This window comes from Peromyscus leucopus, chromosome 1 (genome assembly GCF_004664715.2).
Source record: "Peromyscus leucopus breed LL Stock chromosome 1, UCI_PerLeu_2.1, whole genome shotgun sequence".
Taxonomy (NCBI): Eukaryota; Metazoa; Chordata; class Mammalia; order Rodentia; family Cricetidae; genus Peromyscus; species Peromyscus leucopus.
Window position 1 is genome coordinate 19169232 of NC_051063.1, and position 12085 is coordinate 19181316.

At 44.8% G+C, this 12085-nt stretch overlaps 1 protein-coding gene across 6 annotated transcripts in view; it reads left to right on the top strand.

Annotated features, from left to right (window-relative positions):
* Kank1 (KN motif and ankyrin repeat domains 1) overlaps nt 1–12085 on the top strand; it is a 211645-nt gene that overhangs the window by 144146 nt on the left and 55414 nt on the right. For all 6 annotated transcript variants that reach the window (XM_037205399.1, XM_037205395.1, XM_037205410.1 and 3 more), the window contains exon 3: nt 8838–8957. In XM_037205399.1, coding sequence (XP_037061294.1) covers nt 8921–8957 — 37 coding nt within the window. In that variant the 5' untranslated portion in view covers nt 8838–8920. The remainder of the gene's footprint in view (nt 1–8837; nt 8958–12085) is intronic.

The window sequence follows — 12085 nt, forward strand, 5'->3', positions numbered from 1 at the left end:
TGGAAATAAACTCAGGCATAGACAAGCACAGGGAAGACCTGGAAAACTGCACTAAGCGTGTGCTCTCGAGGTTTCTGTACCTCGTGATATGCTTAGCAGTTGTTGATTCAGTGTTTGATAGGACGCCTTTGTCAAAGACGAGTACTCTCCGAGTGTGTGGAGACCCTGTGTACGCTCACCTGTCAGTGGACTACTGGGCTGCCATGCTGGATAGTGTGAATAATTCTGTAATGAACATGGGGGCACAAATATCTCAAGTTCCTGTTTCAGTGTTTTGGAGAATTTTTGGAAATGGGTTGCTGGATCATAGAGTAATTCTATTTCTTGTTTTTTGGGGAGCCTCCATACAGTCTTCATTATAACTGCACCGTTTTTGAGTTCTGATAATGGGACACAAACTGTCCTTTTTCTCTTGGAAGGCAGCTCTGCTCACCACTACACCACTGATGTCACTGGGTATTGTGGAGTTTGATGGCGAGTGTGAGGTGCCACCTCATTGTAGTTTTCCTCTAGTTCTGCCTTGCTTGACACCGAGAACTTTCACCAGGTAGCGCGTTATAAAGTGCCTCCTCATAAAGTTTATCTTAGTAGACATTTGTTTGTTCTTGGAAAACACACACACACACACACACACACACACACACACACACACACACCTGGGAGATTTCTGTTTTGCATAACCGAGCCTTTCTGAACTCACAGGCTGGTGATAACTTCAAGGTGAAATCCTCAATGTGAGGTCCGAAGATCCATTGTCCTTTCCCTCCTGATGTATTGCTATTAAGGTCTGTAAGCCTCAGAAACGCAAGCATAAACTGTTTTGTGTGCCCTGTAGCATCTGATACTGTCTGTTATCACATGCTGAGGTTTAATATTGGCTTAAACAAACCATTGACGATCAAGCCTCCTGGGGATAGCTTCTAATCACCGAGAAACGTTGTGTTCAAGTCCTGGACCCTTCCCTGCTCCTGGAGCCTTGGAGCTTAGTTTCTTCCTGGTGAATCTTCTAATCAAGCTGTGCTGTTAAGAACATCTGCTGTCCACTGGGTCTCCTAGAAACTTGTTAAAGTGCAGATCACTGGGTGTGGCTCCTAGAGACCTGGTCCATGTCTAAGATCTGAGGATTTTCATTCCTTTTTTTCCTTTTCTTGGAAATACTTTTCTCACATAATATATCCTGATTATGGTTTCCCCTCTCTCTACTCCTCCAAGTTCCTTCCCACCTCCCCTCCCCTCCAGATCTACTCCCTTTCTATCTGTCATTAGAAAAGAACAGGCATCTGAGAGTAATAGTAAAATATAACAAAATAAAATATAATAAGATAAAACAGAAACTATCACATTGGAGTAGGCCAAGACAAAGACACAGAAGAAAAAGAGCCCACGCGAAGACATAGGAATCAGAGGCCCACCCATTTGCATACTCCCATAAAGACACTAAATTGGAACATTTCTTTTTTGTTTGTTTGTTTGTTTTTTGTTTTTTTGTTTTTTATGATCCTTTATGTTTTAAAAACCATTATCATTTTATTATCTGGGTGACTCTTTTTTTTTATTTTATATATATATATATAGTTTATATATATATAATATATATAATATATATATATATAAACTATTTTACAATACCATTCAGTTCTACATATCAGCCATGGGTTCCCCTATTCTCCCCCCTCCCACCCCCTCCCCTATCCCCAGCCTACCCTCCATTCCCACCTCCTCCAGGACAAGTCCTCCCCGAGGACTGCGATCAACCTGGTAGACTCAGTCCAGGGAGGTCCAGTCCCTTCCTCCCAGACTAAGCCAAGTGTCCCTGCGTAAGCTCCAGGTTTCAAACAGCCAACTCATGCAATGAGCACAGGACTTGGTCCCACTGCCTAGTTGCCTCCCAAACTGATCAAGCCAATCAACTGTCTCACCTATTCAGAGGGCCTGATCCAGCTGGGGGCCCCTCAGCCTTTGGTTCATAGTTCATGTGTTTCCATTCATTTGGCTATTTTTTTTTCTAAATAGGAACATTTCTTACAAAATTCTGGGAGGCAATGCTGTGGAAACTTCACTTATTTTAAGGCTGAGAATCTGAGGGTGTGTGGCTAGTCCCACTTGACTTAGTGACGGCTCCAGTAATAATATGGATCAGTTAAAAAAAATAAACTTAGAGAACATCACCAGGGAATATAATCCCAGAGGAAATAAAGGGGAACTTTTGTCTGAGAGCAATAAATGAGAACATTTTTAAATCATTTAAACAGGACACATTAAAAGTCTTTCCAAGTGTAGGGACTGAATTCTCTTACATCTGTGCTGCTGGTCTTTTCTTTGTGTTTTTTTCAAGACAGGGTTTCTCTGTGTAGCCCTGGCTATTCTGGAACTCAACTCTGTAGACCAGGCTGGCCTCGACCTCACTGAAATCCGCCTGCCTCTGTCTCTTAAGTGTAGAGATTAAAGGCGTGTGACACTACCGCTCAGCCTTGTTATTGGTCTTATTCTTAATGTTGGACTAGGCAACAGTACTGATATTTTAAGTGCTGCCAGACAGAAGTCTTTTCTCAGCAAGAACAAGGCACTAGTAATCTGGCCATACTTGTAAATCAGAGTTTAGTTTCCATTAGGACTGTTTTCCTCAGGACAGCTGCAGGGGGACCAGAGCGGGTCAGAACAAGCCGCTTCAATGTGCTTCGCCTGAGTCTTGAGGATGCTTTCCTCCAAAGTCAACAAGAAGTAGAGGGTTGTTCCTGAAGGGAAGAGGTCCCCCTGTGCTGTGACTGCCCTCCATAGTCTGTCACGTGTGCGGGCAGGGGAGAAGTTGGTCATGGCTATCCAATGAACTTTCACCACAGAAAGTTTCCTGGAAAGAAACTTTGCAAGTGTTAGTCCTTATTATGTGTACAGGAAGCCATGTCTGTCCCAGCAACCCAGCTGGAGCAGAGCCAGGGTGGGGCTCTGAAAACATCTGGAGGCTTCCAGGTGGTGTTAGCCTGCCCACAGCTCCTACACACTCTGGGAAAGATACCGGTGTCCTTTTGTAGTGTTGGGTGGATGTGGATGAGCAATAGGGGTCTGTGAGCGGGCATGGCACAACCACACCCACTTTGAGACAAAGTAAGCACATAAGGAGGCAGATATTACCGTGGGAACTTTTCAGGTAAGGCAGAAAGATGAGCTTTTGGTAGAGCTGGTCATTAAGCATCCCAGGAACCTACATTTTCTTTGTTCCCAAAGCACAAATCTTCAATTAGGTCATTTTGGAGAAGAGGATGGGTGTGTGTCTCCTTGGCTCAATCTATACTCTGAGGTTCACAATCAGACTGGCTTATGACAACCAGACACTGAATGAATGAATGAATGAATGAATGAATGAATTTATTCACTGGCACTTATTTTGTTTTCTCCTTAACATCTGCATTTTAATTGGTTTCTGTAATAAGAGCGCCTACTTCAGCCTTTCATTTGGGCTTTACCCAACACATGCAACAGCTGCAAATAAAGACAAACATAGCCTGAAAGTCCTCAGGAAGCAAACCCCAACATTCTTTCTCCACTCGAAACCAAAGCCAGTGTCTGGGTAAGATTCTAATTTGTATCTTGATTCATAGTAAAGACCCCTCCTTCCCTGCCTCTTCCCTCCCTCCCTCTCCCACGCAAAGAAGATGGTCTGCTGTAGGCAAAGGGGCCCCATGAAATTGGATCTTGTGTTGTACTAGGTAGCATGGCTGTAAAACAAGGAGGGACTGGGTAGCCTATCCTAACCCCCAAACACACTCCCAGATGCTGAGAAGCCAGTAAGCAGCAGAGACCACTGGGGGAGGGTCTGATTCTCAACAGTGGCCGCACTCTGACATAACTTTTAATTGTTGCCATTAATTAGATAGTTGACTGTCTTTGCAGAGTCTACAGGAACATGTAGATAGTCGTATGTGATGTGATGTGATGTATGTGGTAAGTTAGACAGGTTTTTAGAGGCTTGGTTGAAAGACTAACTTAAAGAAATGATTGAGCTGTGTAGTCTTTTAAATTGGAGCAAAGGTGTTTGTGCATCTGTGTGTCCAGTCTGTTTCCTGCAGGTTCCTCTCTGAGTCTCCTTAGACCATCTTGCTTCGTTTACACTCCTTTCTGTCTAAAAGCAGTGTGAGTCAAAGCATCCTTGTACCGAGCATCCCCGTGCAGAGTTTGAAAGGGACATCATGTGTTGGTGCGTGTATGTTCTCTTGTGTCAAAGCCTTATGCTCTCTGCTAATTACATGAGAACAGGGCAAGCTCAGCTACATCCGCTCAGTCATGTAGCTATGTGACTGGGTAATTCTTTTTTGTTGTTGGTGGTGGTTTTTTGAGACAGGGTTTCTCAGTGTAGTTTTGGTGCCTGTCCTGGAACTTGCTCTGTACACTAGGCTGGCCTCGAACTCACAGAGATCCTCCTGGCTCTGCCTCCCAAGTGCTGGAACTAAAGGTGTGCGCCACCACCGCTGCTCAGCATACGTAACTGGGTAATTTTAAGCCTTTGTTACTTGTAAAATGAGGAATGGATTTTAGTATTTGCAGGTTCTTAGGAGGGGAAAACAAGGTGATAACTGTGTTTTAATAAAAACTGTCTAGAATTTATCATAATATTCTCAGTTCTTAAGATTTCTTTCAGATTTTAACATTCAGAACAAGGGTATGTCTTATAGTGAGTGCAATTCCTCTTCCTTCTCCTCTCCTCTCCTCTCCCCTTTCTCCCTTGTTTTTGGTGCTGAAAAGCAAGCCCAGGACCTCACACATGCTAAACACATGCTGCACCACCAAGTGGTACCCTCATCATCAGCTCCAATGGAGTTTTAGTAAGCATTTTATTTTCATTTTTAAAATTTGTATTTTATGTGTATCAGTGATTTGCTTGCCCTGTGTCTGTGCATCACGTAGGTGCAATGCCTGCAGAGGCCAGGAGAGGGCGCTAGATTTCCTAGGACTGCCATTACAGGTGATTGTGAGCCACCATGTGGGTGCTGGGAATTGAACCTGTGTCCTCTGGAAGAACATCCAGGACTCTTAACCACTGAGCCATCTCTCAAGCCCTGGTCATTTTATCATCTTATCATCATTTAATTAGTAAAATGTTTTCAGATAGACCAGCAGCACTCAATGGCGCATCATACAGTAGGTGAGGTTTCCCATTTCCGATTTAAGAAATCCTAGCAAAGGACGAAATCATGTTAGCTGCAGCATTATCATCAGTGTTGTCCGTTGTCATGATGGTCCTAAACAGTGTGGTGACAGCTGATAGTTTACAGAGCTAACCGTGTGTGTGTGTGTGTGTGTGTGTGTGTGTGTGTGTGTGTGTACCTCAGTTTCTCCAACTGCTGTCTTCCACTGCTCTGCTCTTCACAGACCTCTCTTGAGTTGCTTTTCATAATTGGTTTCATTTCAGCTGGTGTAAAGTAATTGTGAGGCCAACTCTGGCATCATTTATCCTGTGCACTGAACTACACTTGGACTACTATGGAGATGATCCAGTCTCTGGAAATAGAAGAGAGAAGGCCCATTCTTTATTTTCTCTACTGAAGCATTTTCCCAAATCAAAAGAAATACTTTTCGTAGGTAGCAGAACTAAGCCACAATTTCACCACCAGAGTTGGTGGTTGGTACTTTCCTCCAAGGGAGAAAAGAGACGCCTTATTGAGCTGTAACAAGGGAATGGACCATGGCTATTCTCTGCTTTCTTCAATGGACCGATAAAAGACTCGGCATTGCATGAGGAAGAGCAAGTCAGCACAATTGGTAGGCCACCTGTCAGATGGGATAATATCGGGAGGGACAGATCCACACTTTACAGCTGTTCTCAACACAGACATTGCCAGCTTCCCCATCCCGTGACAGGGTGCCTTGTTATTTATCTGTGACATGCTTGTAGCTCCTAATTTTAGGCTTCCTTCTTTTTATTGTATTGTTCTGTTTTAGGAGAGGGTGAGAGAGACCTATTTGGATCTGAGATAAAGATCTCCTGCTGGGAAGAGAGTATGTGTGTGTGTTGGGCCAAAGTTTGTGCAGCTTGGCTGGGAAGACTGGGCACCTCTCCACTCAAATACCTTGACACATACTTTATTCACCCCTAACACCCGCAGCTTGTCTCTTCTTGTCTTCTGTTGGCCCTCAATAGGCTAAATGGTGGTATTTACAAGCCTCTGAATTGACACAAGAGCACAAACCTGAGAGGCCACTGAGGGGCCAGAAAACGGGGTTCAGGCTGAGGTTTTTGAGGTTTTCTTTGCAGCTTTTAGAAGTGTAATTAGTTGAACGATTCCAGAAGCTTGGCCTCTCTCCTTGATCCCCTTGTCTCCCCACCTCTCCTCTGGAGTCTTTCCAGGCCCCACATTCTTTTGTGGAAAGCCTTACCTGGCAGACATTGGCAGTCCCTTCTGTTCCTGAAAGCTACTGTTCCCTTGCCCTCTGCCTTTTAACGCAGCCATCTCGCACCTTGCACAGTTTACGGCCTTGCGTGTTCAGTGCTCCTGCTTCCCAGAGAGTGTCGGGAGAGGGATTAGCGCTGTCCTGCCCTGGTATGCAGAAGCTGGGAACCTGCAGGCAGTAGAAGGCTCAGCATCTGGTCTCTGAGCACAGCACTCCACGGTAACTGGAAGAGCGTGCAGTGGGGACCTGACAGAAGCAGCCTTGAACCACAACAAAAAGTCCTTTTGAGTTTGCAGCTCTGAACAGTGAGGAAAATTTCACTAGCTAAGGAGCAAGGTTCTCACCCTGTGTGGTCACCATCAGCAGCCATCTTTCCCATCATTCTTACTTACAAGAATTACCAACATCCTGTGTGTGCGGAAAGGAGCCTGAGAGTGGCCTCTTACATGGGATTCATATTCTCACATCTCCCTTTTCATAGCAAATAAAGCCCAAATGACAAGATGAGTCCAGACACTGATTTATTATTATTATTATTATTATTATTATTATTATTATTATTATTATTATTGAAGTAACAAAGGAGCCTGCATAGTCCATCAGTGCATCAGCCAGGGGCAATGCACAGGGGACATCGTGGTCCATTTACTTCTAATTTTCAATTAAATGCACATACACACACACACACACACACACACACACACACAAACAAACAAACAAACTCAGGCTTAGGATTTGATTGGCAGCATCTTTTTTAAAATCAGTAGTACTTAAAATCATGGTGTACTGAAGCATGTGATGATTTAGATTTTCACAGCAGTTAGAGATTAATGAATGTTGGCCGTCCTCAGCCTTACACGTTGATTTTTGTGGGGTGAGTGTGTAGGTGTATATGCATACACATAACACTTACTGTTAATTTTAAGTTGTATTTATTCCCGTGTGTGAACACATGTGCCCTGAGTGTGTGTGTGTGGTCAGAAGATCACTTACTATAGAGTCAAGGTCTCTTTGCTGCTGCTGCTGCTGCTGACCTGTGTGCTCCAGGCGACCTGGCCCGTGAACTTCTACCCCTTCTCCTGTCCCTGTCACATCTCACAGGAGTTGCTGGCTTTCTGGCTTTGAGCCATCCCATCTGACTTTTGATGTGAGTGCTGGGGTTGAACTCAGGCCCCCAGGCTTCTGTAGCAAGCGTTTTTTCCTTTCTAAACCATCTCTCCAGCCCTGTTTTGGTTTTCAAAAATCAACTTGCACTGAGACTTTACCATGTCCTTAACAAATCTCCGTGGTTTCAGTGGCTGTGCTAGGATGGCTTATTTTACTGTTATCTTGGCATGCTCTTGCTCCTGAGAAGACATTTGACCTCTCAGCTGACACCACCTCTCAGGGAGGTGTGTTTCTTCTGGCTTCATAGGTCTGGAGTTAGGATGGATCGGCAGTGTTCTTGTGTACAGTTTTTTATAGAAGTGTTTTCACAAAGGAATAATTAGAGCAGTATTTTTTCCTAGCTTATTTCATGCTTGTTCCAAAGTCTGTAACTGTTATATGTCTCAATGTTGTAACCTGAGGTAACTTTAAAAAAAAATAACTTATTTATTTTTACTTTATGTGCATTGCCTGCATCTATTTCTGTGTGAAGGTGTCAGATCTTGGGATTACAGACACTTGTGAGCTGCCATGTGGGTGCTGGGATTTGAACCCAGGTCCTCTGAAAGAGCAGTCCTTGCTCTTAACCTCTGAGCCATCTCCTCAGCCACCGAGGTAACTTTTAGCAGAGAGTCAATGTAAAATCAGAAACATGCTGTGCGGTATGCAGTCCGTGTCTCTGATGCCATGGCATGCTCTCATTTGAAGTTCTCCCAGCAGAAAGTGCAGGATACTGAAGGCTTGGGTCCTTTCATTTTAAGAGAGGACTGATTGTACCATATTAGTATTTCAACAAAGTGACAGCATAGAAAAAAAGAGGAACCAAGAAAAGATATTTTTTAAAAAAATTTATTATACAGCGTTTACTTTCAGGGACGGGGCATCTGGTGCAAGAACTGCTTTGAAATTGCAGTTGGATAAATGAAATTTATTGAACCAGCTTCTAGAAAAGCAGATGAGCTCCAAAACTTTATATGTATATAACTATTATATATAATTTAAAAATATAGAGAGCATTGAAGAGGGACATGTGTCAGGAGTCCTACTTCCTAAGTAGTCAGTGTCTGGGAGCCAGTTTTCTCTCCCCAGGGTGCATTGCGTTAGGTCTGGACCCTGATAGGCCGGCCGGTGGGCGTGTCATTCCTCTGGATAATTTGGGGCCAGCCTCATGCAGCGGCCACCTGGATCCTCAGCCTGCCTCTCTCCCTTCTAATCTGCCTTCTCCATTGCAGCTACCGGTACCCAGAAACCGAGGTTATGGTTCTACCCGTCTTGAATGCTCTGATGGGCTTTCTTTGTCATTTCAGGTTGAAAGCCTTTGGGGACTTGCTGTATGAAATTTGCACACATCCTCACTATTTGGGGAGTCCATCCTTGGATTTGAGCCAGCATGGCTTATACCACAAAAGTCAACGGCTATGGCGCAGGTAAGCGCTCTGACGACGGGGTGAAGAAGAGGGAGGGAAGGGTATGTCTTCCCTCAAATTACTTTTTTATTTCTCTTTTAATAAAGGATAAATAATACTAAGTGGCCTAGAGAAGTAGTATTTCACAGCAACTTTCTATCTTGTTGAAGTCGTGTCTTCTTTAATCTCTTAGAAAACTTGCCTTCACACACACACACACACACACACACACAACACACACACACACAACACACACACACTTATTCAGGGGGTTATCAGAGGACAACTTTGTGGGGTATTAAAGTCACATGGTCAGACTTGGCAGTAAGTGCCTTTACCCGACTGAGCCGGCTGACCAGCCTTTGCTTTTCTCTTTAAGACAATTCTTACCCAAAAGGTCTGCTGATGTGTTGAGAAAGAAATGTAAAAGTCTTGAATGCTGATCTGAGCATAAGGTGCACTCACTCAGCTTCAGACTTCTGAGTGATCATTAGACGAAGGGCAACCAGTTTCGATCCGGAAAACCAATTCCTAGGAGTTTGGTTTGATGAGACCAACCATGGGAAAGGGGGGTGGGGTGACCAGAAACAGAGCCTGGACACATTTGTTTGTTTCTCCGATGTCAGGGTTTATTGAATAACAGTGAATTCCTAAGTTCAGTCAATTCTGTCAGCTGTAATTCACCAAGTGATCTTGTCTCTACTCGATGGTGTGGCAGTTCACAGCCTGAGGATCTTTTATGCCGCCTTGTTAACTCTTAAGTTCACACATTGCACACACCATAATGATACGTGGGCTACGGGATGGCCTTCCTGAAGGCAGAGACGGGGACGGTACCGAGGCAGTGCCGATGGTCAAATAAGATTTACGACCAGGGCAAGCTGGAGCAGGGTGCGCTCCCTCACCGAGTCCTGATGAGTGGCACCAAGTCCAGGCTTTCACCCTGGGGACAGTCTGAAGTCCAGTGCTTATCGACCTGATCCTGTGCTGCCTGCACCAGGCAGTTAGATGACAGGTCCCTGGGTGACGCTGTGCCCTCCTTTGTGGGAGCCAGGTGAGGGGGTCATTGTCATCATCGATCTGGGGTGTTCGGTAAGTTCTTGGGCCCGGCTTTTCCGTGCCCCCAATCAACTTCGTTAAGTTCATAGCAACTCTTTACTTGGGTGAACAAGTTGTGTGCTTCCTGCTTCACGAAGTGCTAGTAGTGGTGTCTAAGATGGAGGAGACTCATTCTGACTCAGCATTTGATTAAAAATGGAGCCACCCAGTGCTTCCTAAAATGGAGTCACTCTGGACAAGGCATAGCCTGAAAGCTACCGTTTCATACAATATAGAGTAACTCAGAGTAGAACATAGCTTGGTCACCGCAAGGAAGAGACTTTGTGCTCTTTAGTGGAATATGTAACGAGCTGTATTTTAAATCATGAAGACCTGTACTCTGATTCTTACTTTGGTTATGTTAGAGACCTGCATATTTTGAATACCAGTTTGCTTCTGTAAGATTTGAGAGAAATTTGTAGAATAAATGGGGGTGGGCGGCCATCCTATTAGATGATACATAACCGACGACAGCCTGTGTAAAACAGCTTGCGGAGTATCGATTCCTCTCTTGAATGAAAACTTGCTGGGGAGCTGAATGATTGACAGCAGAGAGTGTTCTTCTCCAGAGCCTGACCCCAGAGTTCTAGCTTTGCTGACTCTGAGCACCCTCACATGGCAGCGTCGTGTTCAGGAGGGACAGACACTTGGAGCCAGGAGACCGGTTAGCGTTTGCACTCTGCTCCTATGGTAGAGCTGAGTACCCCTGCCTCTCCGCTTCCTGACCTCGCCTTGTTCCACCCTCCCCTTTTCCTCACGCCTGAGATCTGGCAGTATCTGGTGGCAGCGCTTGGTTTCCTGCCTACTAGGTCTGGGCATCAAGAGCAGTGCAAGGGGAAGTCCTCAGATTCGTGTTTTCCAGGATGTGTAAGTATGGATGCTTGCTGCGAGCAGATGTCTGGTCCAGACAAGCAAAAGAAGAGTCCTTGCTTATACTACTAGTACAAGTGAGCCTCTAAGCCAGGGTTCTTAACTTTCCTAATGCTGCCACTCTTTACTACAGGTCCTCATGTTGTGGTGACCCCCAACCATAAAATTATTTTCATTGCTATTTGATAACTGTACTTTTACTACTGTTATGCATTGTAATGTAAATATCTAGGTGACCCTTATGGAAGCATCATTCGGACCCCCCCCAGGGGTCATGACCCACAGGTTGAGAACTGCTGCTTTAAGCAAATCATTCCCACACATCAATGCTGTAATTTATAAATCATTCTTATGATGTGGTTCTGACATAGAAGTGAAGATCGTGTGAGGAGTGCACATGTTTCCTGCACTATCCAGCTTAAGAAATAAACTCTAGGGGGCTGGAGAGATGGCTCAGGGGTTAAGAGCACAGACTGCCCTTCCAGAGGTCCTGAGTTCAATTCCCAGCAACCATAGGGTGACTCACAACCATTATAATGAGATCTGATGCCCTATTCTGGAGTGTGGGCATGCATGAATGCAGATAGAGCATTCATATACATAAAATAAATAAATCTTAAAAAAAATAAATAAATAAACTCTGCCTGAACACAGTTATCGCTGAGTGCCTGCTATGTGCCAGGTACTGTTTCTGTAGTAGGGATTTGGCAGTGAACAAAACAGGCATGAATCTCTGCCCTCTGGGTTTGTATCCAGTGGAAGCCAGGGTCTCCTGTGGGCAGGGATGCTAAAATAGAGCATGTGTTTACACCACAGAAGTGGTGTGTGTGTGGGGTTCACATTTAACTGGTGATCTACTTCTGCTTGCCAAACCTGGCCAACCTGCCCCACCCAAACGCCTTCCTTTTGCACCCACCTCCTTGTCACTCACCCCTTTCTGCATCAGTCCTCGTCACGACACTATCTCCCCTTAGCAGAGCTGAGCTCCGCTTCTGTCCACCGGCACAGTTTGTAACCATCCGTCCAAAACATGACCAGTGACTGCAGCGTCTGCTCTTGTGAGCTTGGCTCTTCCAAAACTAGCTAGGCAATAAATGGGAATCCTTGCTTAGGAAGGTAGCTGCATTTCTTCGGGGTCTTGAAATGGGGACAGTCTGCTCTTCACCCAAGTTCCCAAGTCG